Genomic DNA, 20,019 nt, shown 5'->3' on the forward strand with positions numbered 1-20,019 from the left:
GTATCCTGGCTCTGGTTCCTGGTTCTTCTAATGGCGCTTCTAGCCCATTCTTACTAGGTGGCAACTGCTAGGGGTGACGCTTGTGGCCCATCTGTCTCCCAGCAGCTTTCAGGTGTGCACTTTGCCCAGCTGTGGCCCAGCAGAAGCAGATCACTGGAAAAGGGGGCCTCCCACAGTACATCGGGTTAGGCAACAGTCCCTTCACAGGAAAGATGAGACCCTGGTGCCAGGCAGACACCGGGCAACATCAAAGCCCAAATTGCACATAATTAACTATCAAAAAGTCTTCCAGCCAGAGGCTGCTGTGTGGTCTAGGGAAGAAATCACCAGAGAACCCAGCTGGCTCATGCGTCCCCCTGCCAAGCCAGCCACACCCAACCAGGACTCCTGAAAAGTGGAACGCAGGAGCTGTTCCTGTTCCTGCCTGGAGTCAGTCAAACCACCCACTTCTGTTCACCAAGAACAAGAGAGGAGATGGCTGTGGTGGTTCCAGTCAGGAAGTATACCCCCAGGGATGAAAGTGGATGGGTTCTGCCCCAACTCAAGCCTGTGGTGGGGGCAGAGCTTCTCTGACAGGGCCCTGCTTCACCTTCCATCTTGGACAATTTTCATGTGAACTGGAAACTTAACTATCTTTGTAGGGAATGGCATGTCTGTGTGTGCTCCTGGGAAGTGCCACCTTCTGCCGTAGGACAGCACTCCAGCAGGCAGGCAGAGACACAGTAGCGGGGGCAGGGCTTATGAAGAATGGCTTCACCACCCTCTTCAATCCTGAGTCAGTTCCTATGTCTTCCCAACTGCCCAGACAAGAAGGCTTAAAATAATCGAAATATTCCCCACAGTGCTGGAGACCTGGCACCCAACACTCAAGTGTGTGCAGGACCTAGCTCTTTCTAAAACCAGTGGGAGGGAGCATCACTCCCTGTCTAGTCCTGGATTCTGGTTTACTGAAGTCTTAGGTGCTCCTTGCCTTACAGCTGTATCATTGTAGCTTTAATCTGCCTCATCACAGAGCCCTTGGGCTATGTGTCTCTCCACAGCTGTCCTCTTTCAATAGTGGTTCTCAACCTGTGGGCCATGACCCCTATTATGTCAAATGACCCTTTCACAGGGGTCAGATATCAGATACCCTGCATATCAGCTATTTATATTACAGTTCATAGCAGTAGCAAAACAACAGTTATGAAGTAGAAACAAAGTAATGTTTATAGTTGAAGAACGGTGTTAAAGGGTCGCAGCAGCATTTGGAAGGCTGAGAACCACTGTCTTACAAGGACACCATATTGGATTGGGAATCTGCCCTCCTATGTCTTTAACCCATCATCAAAGCTGCATTAGCCCCATTTCCAAATAAGGTCACATTCAAGGTCCAGAGGAGTAGCACCTCATTCCATCATTTTCCAGAGGACCACAGTCCAATGCACAGCACCTCTAAAGTGTCAGAATTCCAGAAGCATCACTTGCCCTCTCCACTCAGGTGCTCCATCTTGCTGCATTGCCTGCTCGCCAAATGAGCAAAGACCAAGGCTGAAGATGTAGCTCATCCACAGAGCATTTCTGCAAAAGCTGTAAAACAGACAAGCCAATAAATAAATTAGGTAGTTCATACATACATACATACATACATACATACATACATACATACATACATGATACATACATACATACTTAGATTCATAGAAAAAGAGAAACTGCTCCTGGAGTTGTCCTGGCTAGGGCTTTTCAAAATATTTCCACTCATGACCCCTTTTTGCCCTGGATATTTTTATTCAACCCTTGCTAGTAAAGTATATTTAAAAAACAAAAAAGTCTGGACCAGAGAGATTGCTCATTGATTAAGCACGCTAGCTACTCTTCCAGAGGGCCTACATTGGATTCCCAGCACTCTTATGGTAGCTCACAACTGTCTACAATTCCAGTTACAGTCATCTGACACCCTCTTCAGATATCCGTGGGTACTGCATGCACATGTGCACAGACATATATACATGCATATATACATACATACATACATATAAAACACCCATACATATAAAATTATTTTTAATATTTTAAAGTATATGAAAAATTCATATTCTTTCATGCCTAGGGTATAATAATAAATTTATTTTTAAACAATTCTTAGGTGTATCTATATATTATATATCATTAACATATATATATTACTATGTATTAAAGACAAAGGTAAATTTGTATACTAATGAGATTAATTAAGTGTTGGCTAAATATTTGATACTGTAGAGCATAAAGCACCTCCAATGTTTTTTTTCAGAATTTATAGATATTTTTATTTTAAAGTACAGCATTTAGAACAGCATTTTGCATAAAGACATGGTATGGAATGACAGAGGTATATTTAGGACCATTTCAGAAATGGTTGGAAATTCTATCCTAAACCCAAGCCAAAAATCCAACATAACAACTTTTTATGACACTCAAGTCAGCAACCCCAGTAGCATTTTAGAGTATTATTTATTCCTTGACAACTTCACACATGTGTACAATGTAACTTGGTCATATCCAACCCAAATAACCCCTCCCACTCTGCTCAGATCTCAACCAGTGCATCTGCCTTCCACCCTCATCTCCTTTTTATTTAATATCCCACTGGGTCCAATTAGTACCACCTGCATATGCATGAGCGTGGGGCCATCCACCAGAGCATGGGCAGCCTACCAACAGCCATACCCCAGAAAAGTGACCCAACCCCCAGCAGCCAGCAGCTGCCCATAGCTCCTCTCCCACTTCACCTCCATGTGGGAATGTTGACTGGCCTGATCTAATGCAGGCCTTATATAGCTAACGGTAACTGCCATGAGTTCATGAGAGCAACAGCCATACCACTCCTGAAAGACAGTGTTTCACAACGCTCCTTACCGTCCTCCAGCTCTCATATCCTTTCCACCCCTCCTTAATGTTCTTTGATGAGCCTTGGGGGTTGATGATATAAATGTCCCATTTGGGGCTGAATACTCGGTTGTCACTTATACTCCATACCTGACCACCCAGCTTTGACAGTAGTTCCAATCTATGGGTATAAACATAGAGAGGCACAATCTATCCCTTCAGCAAAACAACAGTAGTAGGTCCCCTCCTTGAGCTATGGCCTCCTGAGCCATGGGCCTTTGGCCAAGTGTACAGTTGTCAGGCAGGTATTCCCTCCCATGGAGTAGGCCTCAAATCCAATCAGCAGTTGGTTACACCCATAACAGTTGATGTTACTAGCACACCTGTGTAACATCTTACCTGGAAGATCCACCACTGGGTAAGCCCACTAAGGATACTTTTCTCCCTCTGAGTCCTGCGTAGAACCTTCTGACACTATGAAATCTAGTCAATAGAGAGAAAGCTTTCCAGTTAGTTCTAGCTTGATTTCTTTATGTCCTACAACCAAAGTGTCAAACAGCAATTTCTAAAATTAAACATTCTAACACAATACAGTCCAAAGATATACTAAACTGATGAGGAGTTATGGTAGGAAAATATTAAAAGTAAAGACTATATCAGTTTTAAAACTTTATTAATATTCACATTTCTGTATTCAAGCCATTATGTTTCCATAACAGTAGAAAACTGCATGTGTATAGTAAAACGCTGCAATTCACAGTATATAAAAGTCTCCAGTCTGTGCAGAGGTGTTTCGTGCAGTGTGGTGTGACAGCACACACCAGTGCAAAGGCCACACGTATGCTCAGAACCAAAGCTGCAGAGAAGTCATGTGATGTGGCACCAGCAAGCACTGCCACACAAACACCTGGGATTCATTAGGCATTTGATTTTTAATTAAATTTTGGACTGTGTTCGTTCAGAAACCTTTTGCTGTTGCCAGAATTTTCACAATCCCTACAATTCAGTTACGGGCTCCCATATGGGGTCCCAATCCGCCCTTTAAAAAGCTTCGTCTTGAGAACCCCTTCAAGGTACCTGATAAGGACAGAAGAAATTTTAACATCCCCCCCACCCTCTTTCTAACCATTAGCAACACCTACTCTGTTGACCATCCATCATGTCTGTTGCCCCTGCCAGGCAATCGAAGACCCCAGAAAAAACAAAGGAATTGGTTTTCAGGGGGCGGGGGAGGAACTAACAGTTAAAGTCATTGATCTTTGAGTACCTGCCCCTGTGTGGCTACAAGGACCTGGCCCTCTTCATGATGCCCTGGGTCTATAACAGAGAGAGGGTCGGTTTTTGCTCTGCTACTCATGAGTTCGACCCTCAGGAGTCCTTGGACTTTTGTAGGCTGTGATTGTTTTTCAGGTTGTGAGGAGAAGGCTAAAGTGGAATTCTGGGGCCAGGCAATTGGCTTTCTCTTGGTTTAGTTTACTTTTTAATCCATATGCGAAGTAGAGACTTCAGGTCCAAATTGGAGCTGCTTTCCTGGATGGCCCTAACTCCCTGACCAGAACATGGGCCCGGATAGAGTGAACTTCCCAGAGCCACTTCATCAGACTCTCCCGCCCCGCGGCACTTCTAACCCCTGGCTGCTTCACCGCTGCCCACCCAGCCTTCAGCTGTTCTCATTTAACCTTGCGTGCCCATTCCTATGAGCAAGGTTTGCCAGAAAGGGGTGGGGGGAAAGGAGGTAATCTCAAACAGATGCACCACAGCAGAGGAAAAGGGGGAAAAATGCACCTGCTGATGGACATCCTTTAAGATAAGCTCAGAAAGGGTCCGCAGTCTTGGCAGGAGAGGGGTCATCCCACACCATCTCCTCAGAAGCCGGGGTGGCGGGACATGGCAGGAATAGAAATCGGAGAGATGGTTATGGTGTGTGGGGGGGGGTTCCCTAGAACTAAGTATCAAGAGTGCTTTTTCTGTTGCTGTGTGCCCCTCCACTTGTTTTCTACCATCTTTAAATCTCATGACTACCCAAGATCAGACATCTCGAAAGTGCCAGACCAGACTGCATTCCTTTGTGCCTAGTTGCGGAGCTGTGACTTTGCCTGAGATGCCCTGTTTACCCCTCAACATAGAAAGTCTGCCTTAGAATGAAACATTAAGTGGGGGTGCTTTTCTGGCCCTCACCGTCTACTCGACAGAGAAGTCAAAGGAAAGGGGGGGATTCAAACACACGACACGGCAGAGATTTAAGCCATTTCCAGGAAACCGCTTCCAGCTGCAAGGGAGGTGTAGAAGCCTTACTGGGATGAAGCAACAGGGAAAGTAGGGGGCCAGAACATGGCCTGGAAATGGGTAGCTAGACAGAACGGCTCTGTTGGGTCCCCAAGGCCTCCGTGTCCAATGTGTCTTAGACCCAGCCACAAGAAAAAGCTGACAAATTGTGTTTTCTGCGCCCTTCTACCCCTGCCACCCTACCTTCCTGCCTACCTTTACAACCCTCCCTGTTCCCTGGCCCTGGAACGCTCCCCTCCCTACATACACATCCCTAAAGTTGCTCCTGCCCGCTGGGCTTTGAGGGACAACGGTGTGAGATCAACCCAGATGACTGTGAGGACAACGACTGTGAAAACAATGCCACCTGTGTGGACGGGATGAACAACTATGCCTGCGTGTGCCCACCTAACTACACAGGTAAAGCTGTTTTGGGGGGATGTGCTCCCGTGCTGGTGGAGTAGGGTGGAGTGGGCTTGAGGATGTCACTGAGAGGTTGCGATTTTCTTAGTGGTATCCTTGGAGGAAGAGGGACACGGCCTCCTCTCTGTATTAAAGAGACTGAGATGCCAATACCAAGAGAGGCTTCCCCCAATGCTTCCTGTGTTGTTTGTCCCTCTCCTCCATCTTCACCCTGTCCCAAGTCAACCTCTGATTTCTCCCCGCTTCGCAGCGGAACTCACAAGGCTCTTCCACCTGCCTGTGCGGCGCTCAAAGCCCAGCCACCGCCTCCTTTAGGAACCCCGAATGCTTGAGGCTGGCCAGAGAGACTGTCACAATTGGTGCTTGGTCTAGGTCCGGAAATCTGTCTTCCACACAATTCTTCTAGGGGCCGGGAATGCAAAACTGAACAAGACCCAGTTCTTTCTCATACGGAGCTTAAAGCTCAGGCTGAGAAACACGACCTTCAATGGGAGAAGGCCAGGGGGATGTGAGACGACAGTGGAGAACTGATCCTAGGGGAAGATTTCTCAGGGGTCCCTTCCCACCCACCCGCCACCAACGCCCAGCGCCTCGGTTTCCTACATCTACAACCCCTCATGGGTGTAGTTAGCTTGAGAAGAGACTGTCACCAGCTGATGCAAGCAGCCTGTCTATGAAGTCGACCTGAGAGAGCATATCCCAGACTTCACTTCCATGCATTCTTTGAAGAGTGATTCTACAGAATTTAACTCCGTGGTTTTAGAAAACAGTAGAAAGTATAAACTCTTGAGAAACACTGCCTATAACGGTAGCCATCTCTTTGGAGCCATGACCCAAACTGGCACGCTAGAATTGTGAGCATTCCTGCTGTAAGGATTGCCGCTTGTGTCCACTCCCAGTGTATTCGGTCTCTTCTTACCCGACCCCACACCACCATTACAGACCTAGACATATTGTGTTCTAAGTAACATCATCTGGAAATCCAAAACAGAAACAAAGAGAAATGCGATGGTTCTGCTTAGGGGTCCCTGTGCCCTAGTCCAGGGAGCCCTGCTCGTCTGTGAAGTGGAGCCGGAGGGAGGAGGCAGAGGTGGTATCTGGAGGCGCTTGTCATACCTTCAGAAGAGGACATGCAGACACTTCCTTTGCCCCACAGAGACTTTGCTGTCAAGCCCTCACTCGGCTCAAGGGCTGATTCTCCAGTACAGCTTTGGAGATTGTGGCCTGTGCCAAGGCCAGTGGGAAAGACTCTCTCTTCTCTTAGCTCCGGGCTTCCTGGATGCAGGCAAACCTTTGTGCTGGGTGCATGTGCAGGGAAACCTCCCCATGCTGTGCCTCTCACCATCTTCTGAGAGCATGGGTGTAACCAAGAGTTGGCATTGGCAACAGGCAGCCATTATTGGGCACCTGCTATATGCAGAACACTGAAGGAACCTTCTAGAGACATCATGGCTACAGTGTAGCCTCAGCTTCCTCTGCCTACCTAAGACAAGAGGTAGCCCTCCGCAGCATTAAATATTTCTTGCAAAGCAATGTGCTCAGCCGGGCAGTGGTGACACACACCTTTGAGCCCATCATTTGAGAGCCAGGCAGATCTCTGTGAGTTTGAGGCCAGCCTGGTCTACAGAGTGAAACCTAGAATAGCCAGGGCTATTACATAGAGAAACTCTGTATCAAAAGACCAAAATTAAATCACAAATCATCCACTAAGGGGAGGGTAGAGAGGCTCAGATTTGCTCTGTGGCAGAGACAGACCCTTAAAAAATTCCCAACATGCAGATGGGCATGAAGGTGGGAAACTGAGCTGTACCACCTGCCCCATGGTGCCCTGCCTGATATCTGCAGGTCACCAGGCTACACTGCAGGTGTGTTGCAGTTTGCAATGGAGAGGGGGAAGTGTTATGGTTTCTCTGTCTCAAAACATATCCACATCCTCCCGAGAGACACTTGTCTATTACCTGAGACTCTGCGGAGAACTAGGAAGAGGGGGAGGGCCTCCCAAGAACACAGTGCCCTCCCTGGACAAATGTAGACAAGTGCAGCTCAGTTCCATGTCGGAGCAGGGCAGGGGTCAGACTGTCCCCACCACAGCAGACACCAGACTCTTGCAGTCACTGTACAGCCACCTTTATACTTCCTGTCCCTGTTTTTGTTTGTTTGTTTGTTTTGGAGTTTTGGGGGGTTTTTTGCCCCCTCTTAACCCCAACCCCCTATCTACCTTCATGCAAAGAGCATCCATGGTTAGAAGTTTTCCTCTCTTAGATCACCTTCTACTTGGCTTTTCAAAAATAAAGTTCCGGCTCAGCAGTTAAAAACACTGGCTACTCTTTCAAAGGACCTGGGTTCAAGGCCTAGCACCTACATGGTGGCTCAGGGCTGTCTGTAACACAAGTCATCAGGGACCTGATGCCATCAGCTCACCTCCGCAGGCACTAGGCATGCCTGTGGTCACAGACATACATTCAGACAAAATACCTATACCCGTAAAAATTAAAACAAGTACAATATTTAATGTACAAAAATAAAATAAAATCCTGGCTTTAAACTAGTCTCTGCTCCATGATACAGTCCTGCCTCCTCACCCTATTTTTACATTCCTAACACACATGTCAGGTGATGCCAGCTTATCGAGTTTATCCGCAAGCCCTATCCCTGGGTATTTATGACATATTGGGCATTTTTGCAGTGCTGTGAACCTCCAAGATAGTATATCCAGGGATCAGAACTTCAGGTTTCTTTATTGCCTTCTCTGAAGCATCCAAAGGGCTTTCTTGCCTGTAGCAGATAAAGCATGCTTTGCCCATTTTTTCCAGGAAGATTGCTCTGGCCCCAAAAAGATTGTGAGTTGTTTCTCAGGCACCCGCCCTACATCCACTGTTTACCTTTTTGGTAGCATTCACAACCTGGAGTGGTAACTGCCCTGCCTGTCCGCAGATAACTCTCACTAAGCAATGGGAAAAGATGATTGTGTTCCCAGCTCCTGGTCCATACCTCCCTCGTAGATGATACTCAATACACAGGCGGTGGTGAATGGGGGGAGGGGGAAAATGTGAGTAAGCGTAGCCCGGGGTCAGGGTCTGGCCTGTGGCTTCAGCTTCAACAGCTCCAGGAAGATCAAGAAAAACAGCCAGGGGCTGAGGAGATGGCTCAGCCATTAAAGGCTGGGCTTACAACCAAAAATATAAGAAAAACAGCCAGAGGATACTGACTGTCCAGGAGAGATAACAGGGATCTTATTGTCACTCTAGGGAAACTGAGTCAGAAGTCCCGTAGACAGGATAGACCAAGAGAAGAATGTAGGGCCCCTGGTGTCCAGGACCTATGACTTGGGGTGAGACAAGTCTGACCTTATGGCCTCGGTGACCCCCGATATCCTCCCCGATGCCTTATTTCTCTGCCCTCTGCCCTCCAGGGGAGCTGTGTGATGAGGTGATTGACTACTGTGTACCTGAGATGAACCTCTGTCAACATGAGGCCAAGTGCATCTCCCTGGACAAAGGATTCAGGTAAGGCCAGGCCTCATGTTCTGGCATGGAGTCCTGAGGACTCTGCCTCCAACAGCCTGGGTTTGAGGCCCCAAGTCAGGTAGTGCCTGGGTCCCCCTAACTAGCCTGTCACCCCATCTTCCTCTCTCCTGTACTCATGTGTGTCTCCGACCCAGGCCCAGTCATATTTCCACAAGTATCCGTTGTCTTTTAGTTTCTTCCTTTCTGTGTTTTTGTGATGGTGGAAAAAGATAAAGAGATGGATACGTCCCCTCTTCCTCTTCCTCTTCCTCTTCCTCTTCCCCTCCCTTTGTCCTCTCATTCTCTTTTCCCACCTTCTCCTCTCTTTCTTAGTGTAGCTCTCCTTTCCAGAGCTGAAAAGGTGGAGCCATCCACAGAAGGAGCCATCGGAGCTAGCGCCACCATCTGAATGGGTGTCCTGTCACCTTCTTAATGTGTAGCCTTCCTGGTGGACCGCCTTTGCGGTCCTGCTTCCCCGCGACCACAGAAAGTTTGCTAGACTGTGCACCTGTGGGAGGGAGGTAGTAGAACCAGGAGCTGTGAATCAGTCACTTCAGCAGCCACTGCCATGGGTGCAGCTAGCTGTCTCCTCCATCTCCAGCAACAGAGCCAGTTAGCAACAGGGGACCACATGAGCAATTTTGAGAGTTAGGAAGAGGCAGACGCAAAAGACCACAAGTTCTTGAGCCTGGGTGTATCTTCCCATACACTGTCTCTATTCTTTCTTTCTCTGTGTGTGTGTGCATATGTACAGTTTGGTGCTCTCATCAACATGGCCTGTGTGTAGGTCGCAGGTTGACATGGAATATTGACAAGGATGTTCTTACTAAGCCTGAAGTTTGTGACGCCATGGCTGGCTGGCTTTTGTGGTTTGGTTTTGTTGGAGGTGGTATTTTGTTTTTGTTGTTGTTGTTGTTTGTTTGTGGGGGGGGTTGTTGGTTGGCTGGTTGGTTTTTTTGGTTTTTCAAGGCAGGGTTTCTCTGTGTAGCCTTAGCTGTCGTGGACTTGCTTTGTAGACCAGGCTAGCCTGGAACTCACAGAGATCCACCTGTCTCTGCCTCCCTGAGTGCTGGGTTTAAACATGTGTGCCACCATGCCGGTCACATCTGGCTTGTATGTAGGTTCTGGTGGATCTGAACTTGGGTCCTCAGGCTTGTACAGCAAACATTTCACCCACTGAGCCATCCCCCCAGGTCTGTATTGTCCTTTTCTACGGTGCCATCCTGGGCATATTGCTCATCTCCAGAGGAATTGCAAGAGGTGTAAGGCTTGGCCAAGATAAAGAAAGCCGCAGCTTCTCTGTGAGCCACCCCGTTCACATCCTCCTGTCTGCTCATGCCCCTCGGAGGAAGGAAGGAATCCCAGGAGGCGGTGTCATCTGAGTGCAGCTCCCACACTCCCACCACCCCAGGACCCAACATCAATTGAAAGCTTCTATTTACTACATGCCAGGCTGTATGCTGCAGGTGGACAAAACTGTATGAAGTGCAAACTGGAGAGATGAAATGCGCATAAGTCGTGCTTGGATCCAAAACAGAGAAGCCCAGACTGTCAGGCAAAGGTCTTCGGGTGTGTCAGGAAGGAACAGTGAGTGGTGACTAGCCCTCAGAGCTACAGGCTGAAGAGATGAATAGTATTCAAGATCAAGTGAAGAGGCAGCAAACGTAGAGGGCTCTGACTTTGAAAGCACACAGCAGCAGGCCATGGGGCACTGGGTCAGGGGTGGCTGTGGACACCGAGCATTAGAGCTGCCAGGTTTTCCACCATCCTCTGACGTTTATTCTGAAAACCTCACCCTCTATTATAATGGAGGGACAATATAAGATAGAAAGGCACCAGCCAGGCTTCTCTTGAGTCATCTTACTTATTTGTCACGTCCTGTCTCCCAGGAGATAGTGTCTCAGAAAGTCTAGAAGCCAACTCAGTGATGGTAGTTTTTATAATGGAATGCATTTAAAACAATAATCTGTGCTCCCGCTGGGGCATTTTTATTACTGTGTCCTCCTCCCCTCTCATCACCAAACACCTGATATCCCACAGCAGCCTAGAGGGACATTAGTGAGAGAGGGTGATGCAGTCGGAATGACCTTTACTCATCCTTGGGGACACTTTAATGAGGGCTCAATGTCAGACAGATCTGCTCGGAGGTCCTGAACATTATAGCAGAGATCCCATTGACTTGTGTACACTGAACACTCCATGCAGTTCCTCATCTCAGGAACACTTTAAGCTTCCAACAGAGAAACTGCGGCCCTCACGGCCCATACCCAGTGACGCACACCCAGCTGCCAGGGAACTAAGAGAGAGAGTGGGGCCGCTAGTCAATCCACGTCTGGCTGATTTCTCAGCTAAATCCAGAGATTCCAGCAGTCCTTGGTCCATGGTCCCTAGATCCAACACAAATTTCACGTACTATCGACGTGAAAGATAGAGCAAAATGTTTGAAAACAAAGAGAATTTGAAGTGGCACCACCTCCTGCCTCTGTAATCCGAGAAGTGTGGTCTAGCCCCTGCCATGGGGAGCAAGGTCCTCAAACCAGCATGAGGGAGAGATATACCTGTTCTTTAGGATCCCAAGTGCAAGATCGATCGGAACAGTCTTGTGAAAGAACAGGTGAGGTTAATCCAATAAAAGACCAACCACCTCGTGTGCGAGCTTGATTGTTGCCAGCTGAAAAGATCCTATGAACAGACTCTGGGAGGAGATATATAAATGAGCCCAGAACTGGAGGCGGGGCTTTTTGGAGACTTAGGATAGTTTTGACTGTTCATCACTCCACATCGTCACTTCTAGAAGGCTTCCGGGTTCTGGTTACTCCAGGTTCCAGCAAAAGAAATCCTGCTGAGTACGCTGGCGGGTGGGGGAGGGGGTGGGGGGTGAGGGAGGGGGTGGGAGATGGGGGAGCCATTCCTCGAAACTGATATCCATCCTTACTGTTTTGTTGTTGTGTTTCTTAATCCTTTCATATTGTTTCGGTTAGTCGGGTTGTAAGTGACATACGCTTGGTCAATAAGTTGTAATAAAATATATTGGTTAAAAAATTAAACCCAAAACCTCAGCCATGCTGCTACCTAAGGTGGCACCCTCACCGAATCTCCTTAGGAAGGGTTTTATACGGACAGGTTAAAGGGCCCTGGTTTCAAATCACTTGTCCATGTTGCACCTGGGGTGGGAGGGTTTGGGTCTTACCCTACCGGCGCATAGCAGGCTCAGCCTGGATAGATACAGCTGACAGTAGAGGAAGAGCCCGGGAGAGCTTTCTGTTTGGTTTGCCTAGATTCGTCCTGAGGGAAGAAACAAGCCCCAGTCACAGTCACAGTGTCTGCCTCACTGGTTCCCCAGGGAAGGGAAATGTGCTTCCTCCCTTTTTTCAAAGGTTTGCCTTTGGTCTTTATTATGGCAAAATGTTAAGCATTTATTTTGAGCTAAAAAGAAAAATAATTTCATACTAAAAAAAAAAAATCAAATAAACCTACACCAGCATCTCATGGAAGTGTGGAAGTGTAGTGCCAGGCCCAGCCGTGCTTCCCTGTGTCAGAGGCCATGGTCGGTTGGTTTGTTTGAGACTGGTTTCTCTGTGTAGCCCTGGTGGTCCTGGAACTCACTCTATGGACCAAGCTCTGTAGATACTTCTGCCTTCAGGCCTGCACCACTGAGTTTGAAAGTGAGAGTAGCTTCCCTACCCATCAGCTGCCTTGAACTCCAAGCTCTCAGGGATGGCTTTATCCTGTTAAGTCTGAACCATCTCTCTAAATCTGCCCCACCCCCGATATTTTTTGTTTATGTGTTTGTGTGTACGCATGCATGTGCAAATTCCTGCAGAGGCCAGAACAGGGTGTCAGGTCCCACTAGCACCACAGTTATAGGTGGCTGTGAGCTGCCTGCTGTGGGTGCTGGAAACTGAACTTCCAGCCTCTGTGTGAGAACCTCAGTTTGCCTCATCTCCCCAGCCTGGTAGTAGACACTTTAAATACCAGGACTTAAAAACCCAGGTAGAGGAGTCAAGAGTTTGAGGCCAGCCTAGGTACCCTGAGAAACTTGAGGCTAACCTGGCCTTGTCATAAGACCTTATCTTAAAAACAAATGAACAATGGTCAGTGGTAGCACAGGCCTTTAATCCCAGCGCTCAGAAGGCAGAAGCAGGCAGATCTCTGAGTTCAAGCCCAGCCAGCTGGTCTACTGAGCAAGTTCCAGTACAGGAACTTGCTGTCCTGGATTACATAGAGAAACCCTGTCTCAGAAGCGAATAAACAACAAAGCAAAAACAAACAAACAAACCACTCTGGTAGACCATGCCCCTAGAATATGCTCTAATGCATCGGCAGTCTGCACATCTTAGATTTGCAGACAGGTACATGAAGATGAACTGGTAGGAACCTAGTACAGTTCACCACACCTGAACATACACGGGCCCACCCAGTCAGACCAGATCCTGGAACTGTCTCTGCAGGGTCACCATGCCCCTCTAGAATCTTGCCTAGCCATCCACTTACCTAGCTCTGTATGATGCTGGGGTTCTACCTCACTGTCTGTGAGGGAGGGAGGATGAGTGTCTCTTCACTTTTGTTGTTGTTGTTGTTTTGGTTTTCAAGACAAGGTTTCTCTGTGTAGCCTTGGCTGTCCTGGACTCTCTTTGTAGACCAGGCTGGCCTCGAACTCACAGCGATCCACCTGCCTCCATGCCCAGCGGTACACTTTTTTTTTTTTAAGAGTCAGGTCCTGAGGGTGCTTGCCCTGAATTCCCTGCCACTGCCCCCTCTCCTTTTAACTTGGATAGATGGCATTTTGACTTTACTCTGCCCAGCAGGATTGAGCTGATGGGCACAGGCTTCGCAGGAGGGAGCAAGGCCAGTGAACACTGTGTGCGTGTGTGTGTTTCTGGAGGTGCCTTGGGCCTGGGCACTCTCAGGTCTGTTTCTGTGCAAGCGTTTCTGGTTTGTGTTAACCGCAAACGGATGAGCCACAGACACATGTTTTGACCACATACAGACTTGGTTTCAGTGCTAGAGTAGTGTGTAGGGCTGTGGACCTGCTGCTCTCTGGGTAAGGGCTGGACCAGCTGGACTGGAGCCTAAGCAAGGGCAGCTCCTTCCATCCCATCCTCTGGGAAACGAGAACTTTTAATCCTTCCTTAGTTCAGATGTCCAAACAAGCAATAAAGCAAAGACAATAACAGTACAGACGCCATCCTTTCCTTTATTCTTTGTCATCGTCTCTATACTGCACGGCCTGACTTTACACCGTGTTCGCTGCACTATACAGTTTATTGACAACCAGTGGCTTTGAGAAAACATACAAGATAGAGAGGCCAGTACTTGTAAAATAGCATCTGACCCAGTAAGTGTCGCTTTCACTTGATGGGGCTTTCGGGGGGGGGGGGGAAGTAGCTTGAATAGGGCTCATCCCTGCAGACCCCTGAGGATCTGATAAGAGGCTCCCTAAAGGTTCTCAGCCAGGTGTCTGGTACCAGGGACACCCAGAATGTCAACTTGAAGTAGAAAGAACCAGATCTGACCCAAAAGCTGGGTGATGCATCCGGTGCTCCCAACCAGGTTCTGAAAACAAAACTTGTCCCATCTCCTACAGTGCCAGCAGGCAGACCTTGACTCTAGGAACAAAGGCCATGGACCACAAGTAGCAGAGGCAGAGCCCAGTAGGAGAGGCAGGCCTGGTGAACCTTAAAAGGAACTAGAGTAGGCAGAATGAGAGGTGTGACAAGGGAGGCACAAGAGCACCTGCAAGCGAACTGGCAGACCCCAAGCAAGCTTCTCTCTGCCTGTGTTCCAGGTGTGAGTGTGTACCTGGCTACAGTGGAAAGCTGTGCGAGACAGACAATGACGACTGTGCAGCTCACAAGTGCCGCCATGGAGCTCAATGTGTGGATGCAGTCAATGGCTACACATGCATCTGCCCCCAGGGCTTCAGGTATGGCAGAGGAGAGCATCCAAAGGAGCGGGGTGGGCGGGGGAGGGGGGGAACAGGTTGCAGCTAACCATGGCAACTCCAAGTAGGACAAGTGATTCTACCTAATGGAAGATGCCACCATCTTGGAGTCCAGCTTGTGGGGTGGCTGGAATCTGAAAGTATTCTTGGCATCTTGATGGCAGAAAAAGACATGAGGGCTGAGTATATAGCTCAATGCTTAGCATGCATATGAGCCCAGGTCAGTTCCTATTGTCAAATAATAAAAGATAGTGAAAAAGATGGAGGTGACTCAGTAGGCCACTTGGGATCAGTCTCTGGAATTGATGCTAGAAGAAAGGTCAAAGAAAGGTCAAAGAGGCCGCACTGGTCAAGTGGGTAGATGTCTGTGGGGTATGTAGAAAATCAGCCTGCGCTCCAGGTCCCCCTCAACCCGCACTGGAAGGGTTAGGCATGGGGTTGTAGGAAAGTGGAGGAGCAGGGACCATACTTAAAGGGCACTCAGTCTGAAATCAATGTGACATTGATTGGCATGAACGCAAAATATGCAGATTAACTTTGACATAGACTCCAAGACAAGGAACCAAGAAGGGGTTGTAAGTTCTTCCTAGCCCTCATCTGAGCCTAAGGAAACAGTTCAGCAGTGTTAAAAATAGTCACAGGCAGGGGGCTAGAGAGATAACTCAGTGGTTAAGAACACTTGCTGCTCTCTCAGAGGACCTGGGTTCAAATCCCAGCACCCACATGGCAGCTCACAACTGTCCTAACTCCAGTCCCAGGGAACCCGACACCATCACACAGACATGCATGCAAGTAAAACACCAGTGCATGTAAAATTAAAAGAAAAAAATGCCAGGTGGTAGTGGTGGCATACACCTTGAATCCCAGCACTTGGGAAGCAGAGGCAGGTGGATCACTATGAGTTCAAGGCCAGCCTGGTTTTACAAAGCAAGTCCAGGACAGTCAAGGCTACACAGAGAAACCCTGTCTCACAAAAACAAAACAAAACCAAAAAAGTTTTTATTGATCCTTTGTGAGTGTCGGATCACTTATCCCAGTCCTTCTCACCTCAACATCCCCTCATATCTGCCCTTCACCCTTGCAACCTCCCTGACCTACCCCACAAAATAAACACAGAGAGAGAGAGAGAGAGAGAGAGAGAGAGAGAGAGAGAGAGAGAGAGAGAGACAGGCAGGCAGGCAGGCAGGCAGGCAGGCAGGCAGGCAGGCAGGCAGGCAGGCAGGCCAGCCAGCCAGGCAGGCAGGCAGCCAGGCAGGCAGGCAGGCAGAGACACAGACAGGCACTGGCCCTTTCACATGGCCCAACCATGTGCAGATTTTGGGATGGGCCAATTCAGAGCCCTGGATCTGGGCCTGGGTACCAGCTGCGCTAGTCAGCCCGCCTGCTCTCCCTTATCTGCACCACCAGGGGGAGCTCTCCAGCGCTGCTCAGGCTAGGCCACCCAATGCCACCATAGGCAGGAGGCAGGGTCTGCTCCTCTGCTCTCATGCCCTCACCAACACTCATGCCTCCAGAACCAGCTCTCCTGTGCTTCCCAAACAAGGTTCAGGGCCCACTCTCCCAAGTGCTGCAGACTGTGAGGGGCTAGGCTAGTTTTCCTGCGTTCACACCCTCAGGGATGGCTCACTTGTGCCTTTACCACCAGGGCCAGCTCCACTGTTTTTCCCAGGCAAGGTGCAGAGCTAATCCTCCCATTCTCATGACCCTGGGGTCAGCTCTCCCGACCGCCTCAGGTAGTGAGGGTTGAGGGAGCAGAGGACATCCCTCCCCTAATTAATGTTTTAAATAAGTCTTTTACAATAGTCTCGTCACGCGGTAGCTCGCCTACAGCCGTGTGTCTCCATCTCTAGGGCTCTTCACACTTTACAACACTCCAACCCCAGCACCATCAATAACCCCCCATTCCCTCCTGTAGCACTGACAACCTCATTCTACTTTTTGTCTCTGTGAACCCCACTTCTCCATTTGAACAGTCTCATGTGAATAATCAGGTGCTGGCCTTTATGGCTACTTTTAGCACAGTGCGCTCAAGGCCCAGTGTGTTGTTACAGGTATGAGAACACCTTTGCAAGGCAGAATTTCCTGGCCGAAATCTTCATTCTAATCTGATTCAGTTATTCTTTTAGTTTTCACATTTATCGTGTAGTGTGTGTGTGTGTGTGTGTGTGCACGCGGGCGCACACACACACACATACACACACACACCATGCCACACTTGTAGAGATCAGAGGACAATCTGTGGGACTCAGTCAATTGTTAGAGCCAAGATTGGAACCTCCCTCTTTATCAATAACTATGGGTGCCTCCTCTCTCCCACATCCTCTTCCCAGTGGGCTCTTCTGTGAGCACCCCCCACCCATGGTTCTGCTACAGACCAGCCCCTGCGACCAGTATGAGTGCCAAAACGGGGCACAGTGCATCGTGGTGCAGCAGGAGCCCACTTGCCGCTGTCCCCCGGGCTTCGCCGGGCCCAGGTGTGAGAAGCTCATCACTGTGAACTTTGTGGGCAAGGACTCCTACGTGGAACTGGCCTCCGCCAAGGTCCGGCCCCAGGCCAACATCTCCCTACAGGTTTGTATACTCTTTCCTCCCATCTACAGCTGGGGGTTCCCAGATTGTTAGCAAGGCTGCAGCCTCTCCCAGAATATCAGAGATGGGGCTCAGCTTGCCAGAAGCCGGTCCAGCTCAGCCCAGAGCAGTCTGTTAGAAACCCCCTGGTGATTCTCACAGCAGGCAACAGCTCCTCACTGCCTCACTCATTCATCCCTTAAAAAAAAAAAAAAAAAAAATCAGCTTCGCAACTATCATAGGCTGGACAGTGGGAACCCAGTGGTATGTAAGCCAAAGCAGCCAGGAAGACAGGAAAAGAGACGTGACAAAGGATGCTGGCTGCTGAAGGAACACAGATGAGGACACATTCCTGGGGAGGAAACAGGGAAGGCTGTCCAGAGGCTGGAAGAGCTACGTGAGATCCGAAAGAAGACTTTGCCTAAATTTTAGGGAGGATAAGAAACTGAGGTGACTAGATAAAGACCAAAGATGGGGAGGAGCTAGCTGAGAGACCTGCATATGCAAACACGAGGGCAGCAGTTCTCAGCCCCTTTGGGGGTTGAACAACCCTTCCATGGGGTGGGGGTCACCTAAGACCATCAGAAATATCAGATGTTAACATTACAATTCATAACCATAGCAAAATTATAGTTATAAAGTAGCAACAAAATAACTTTATGCTTGGAGGAGGCCACCACAACATAAGGAGTTGTATTAAAGGCCACAACATTAGGAAGGTTGAGAACCACAGGCCTAGAGGCACAAGCAAGCAGGACACATCAGGGAATGGAAAAAAAAGGTTTAGTATGAACCAAGTTGTTTTCTCAACAGCATAGGCTCAGCATTGCAGCTGGACAGTGCTGGCCAATTAGTAGCCCAGAGGCTGCTGGGTAGTGCTGGACATATGATGGGGCTCTGCGACCTTAGCTGAGTGATTTAATCTGGAGCTTCTATACTCGTTCAGCAAAGGTATCTTGAGCACCTATACACAGCAGGCTCTGCTGCAGGCCGTGGGGCTGAAGGACCCAGAAAAAGATGCTCTCCCTGCAGTGCCTGACCAGTGGGCACGACTGCAGTGCTGGGGCCGGTGCTAGGACAAACAGGAAGCTCTAACTTCCACAGCCCTCCTGCTCCCTTCCTCACTCCTCCCTACCCAGCTTCCCGTGCTCCCGACGTCCAAATGCACAGTCCTGTGGAGCCAGCCAGCCAGTGGGGCAGCTTCTTCTGAAGCCTGGCCTCCCGCCTCAGGCACCTAGAATCCTATGCAGAGCTTTAACTCAGGTTTGCTCACAGAGACTCATGCTGACTTGCTCTGGGGTGAACCCCAGACGATGGTATAGTTACGACTTCCCTGATGGCTCTGAGCACACTGCTTGCTTCATGGAATACATGGAGTTAAGTTGTGGTCTTTTGCCTTTGTTTGTGACTATTCCTTGTTCCCTGTGGAGAGACAGGGGTTTCAAAGGGGCAGGTAACTTTGTTGGATCACATTGTACACTAGTAGGAGGGGCAGACCAAGCTCAGACTTCCTGACATGCATAGATAGGACCATCCCAGTTTCCATGCCTGCACACTCAACCAGCCACAGATCAAAAACATTTTAAAGAAAATTGCCACTATGTTGAACATGTGAGGACACACTTAGCCCCTCCCAGGTATGTCCAACCGACAGCCATCAGGCCATAGCCAAGGATAGCTATGACTCTAATCCAGACCAAAATGGACACCTATTTAAAGCATTATGAGATGTTTCATTTGTGATTTTTTTGGGGGGGGGGGGGGCTTTTCGAGACAGGATTTCTCTGTGTAGCCCTGGATATCCTGGACTCACTCTGTAGACCAGGCTGGCCTCAAACGTACAGAGATCCTCCTCCCTCTGCCTCCCAAGTACTGGGATTAAAGGCATGCGCCACCACACCTGGCAATTTGTGATTTTTTTTTTTAAATAAGTTGACTGCACATTCTCTAGTGTAAATTTGTAGGTGGCAAAGTCACATTGCAATCTCAAAGGTTCTGCATGATGGTAACTGCTACATATGCATTACAGCTTTCACCATAGCATTTTCTCTATGTCAGGTGTTGTCATTCATCCAGAGAGGATACAAATCACATGGGAGGAGCCCGTGGATTCAATGCAGATACCCCCCCCCCTTTTTTTTTAAGATTTATCTATCTGTCTATCTCTTTATTTATCTTTATTTATTTACTTATTTATTTAATGTATGCTCTATCTGCATATAGAGGGCCAGAAGAGAGCATCAGATCCTGTTATAGATGGCTGTGAGTGGCCATGTTGCTGGGAATTGAACTCAGGACTTCTGGATGAGCGGCCAGTGCTGTTAACCACTGAGCCATCTCTCCAGCCCCCGTGCAGATACTCTTTTATGTAAGAGACTTGAGCATCCTTGAGGGGTCAGTGACCCTGATGTCACGGCACATAGTACATGCTCAATGCCTATTTGTTGAAGCAAATTTGCCCAGCTA

At 48.7% G+C, this 20,019-nt stretch overlaps 1 protein-coding gene across 1 annotated transcript in view; it reads left to right on the forward strand.

The window, feature by feature from the left end:
- The window catches only part of Slit3 (slit guidance ligand 3), a 588,765-nt gene that overhangs the window by 555,154 nt on the left and 13,592 nt on the right, over window positions 1-20,019 (forward strand). The window contains exons 28-31 of the mRNA XM_051168450.1: window positions 5,393-5,532; window positions 8,948-9,041; window positions 14,830-14,967; window positions 17,316-17,556. Coding sequence (XP_051024407.1) covers window positions 5,393-5,532; window positions 8,948-9,041; window positions 14,830-14,967; window positions 17,316-17,556 — 613 coding nt within the window. The remainder of the gene's footprint in view (window positions 1-5,392; window positions 5,533-8,947; window positions 9,042-14,829; window positions 14,968-17,315; window positions 17,557-20,019) is intronic.

The sequence above is a fragment of the Acomys russatus genome, chromosome 25 (assembly GCF_903995435.1).
Source record: "Acomys russatus chromosome 25, mAcoRus1.1, whole genome shotgun sequence".
Classification (NCBI taxonomy): domain Eukaryota; kingdom Metazoa; phylum Chordata; class Mammalia; order Rodentia; family Muridae; genus Acomys; species Acomys russatus.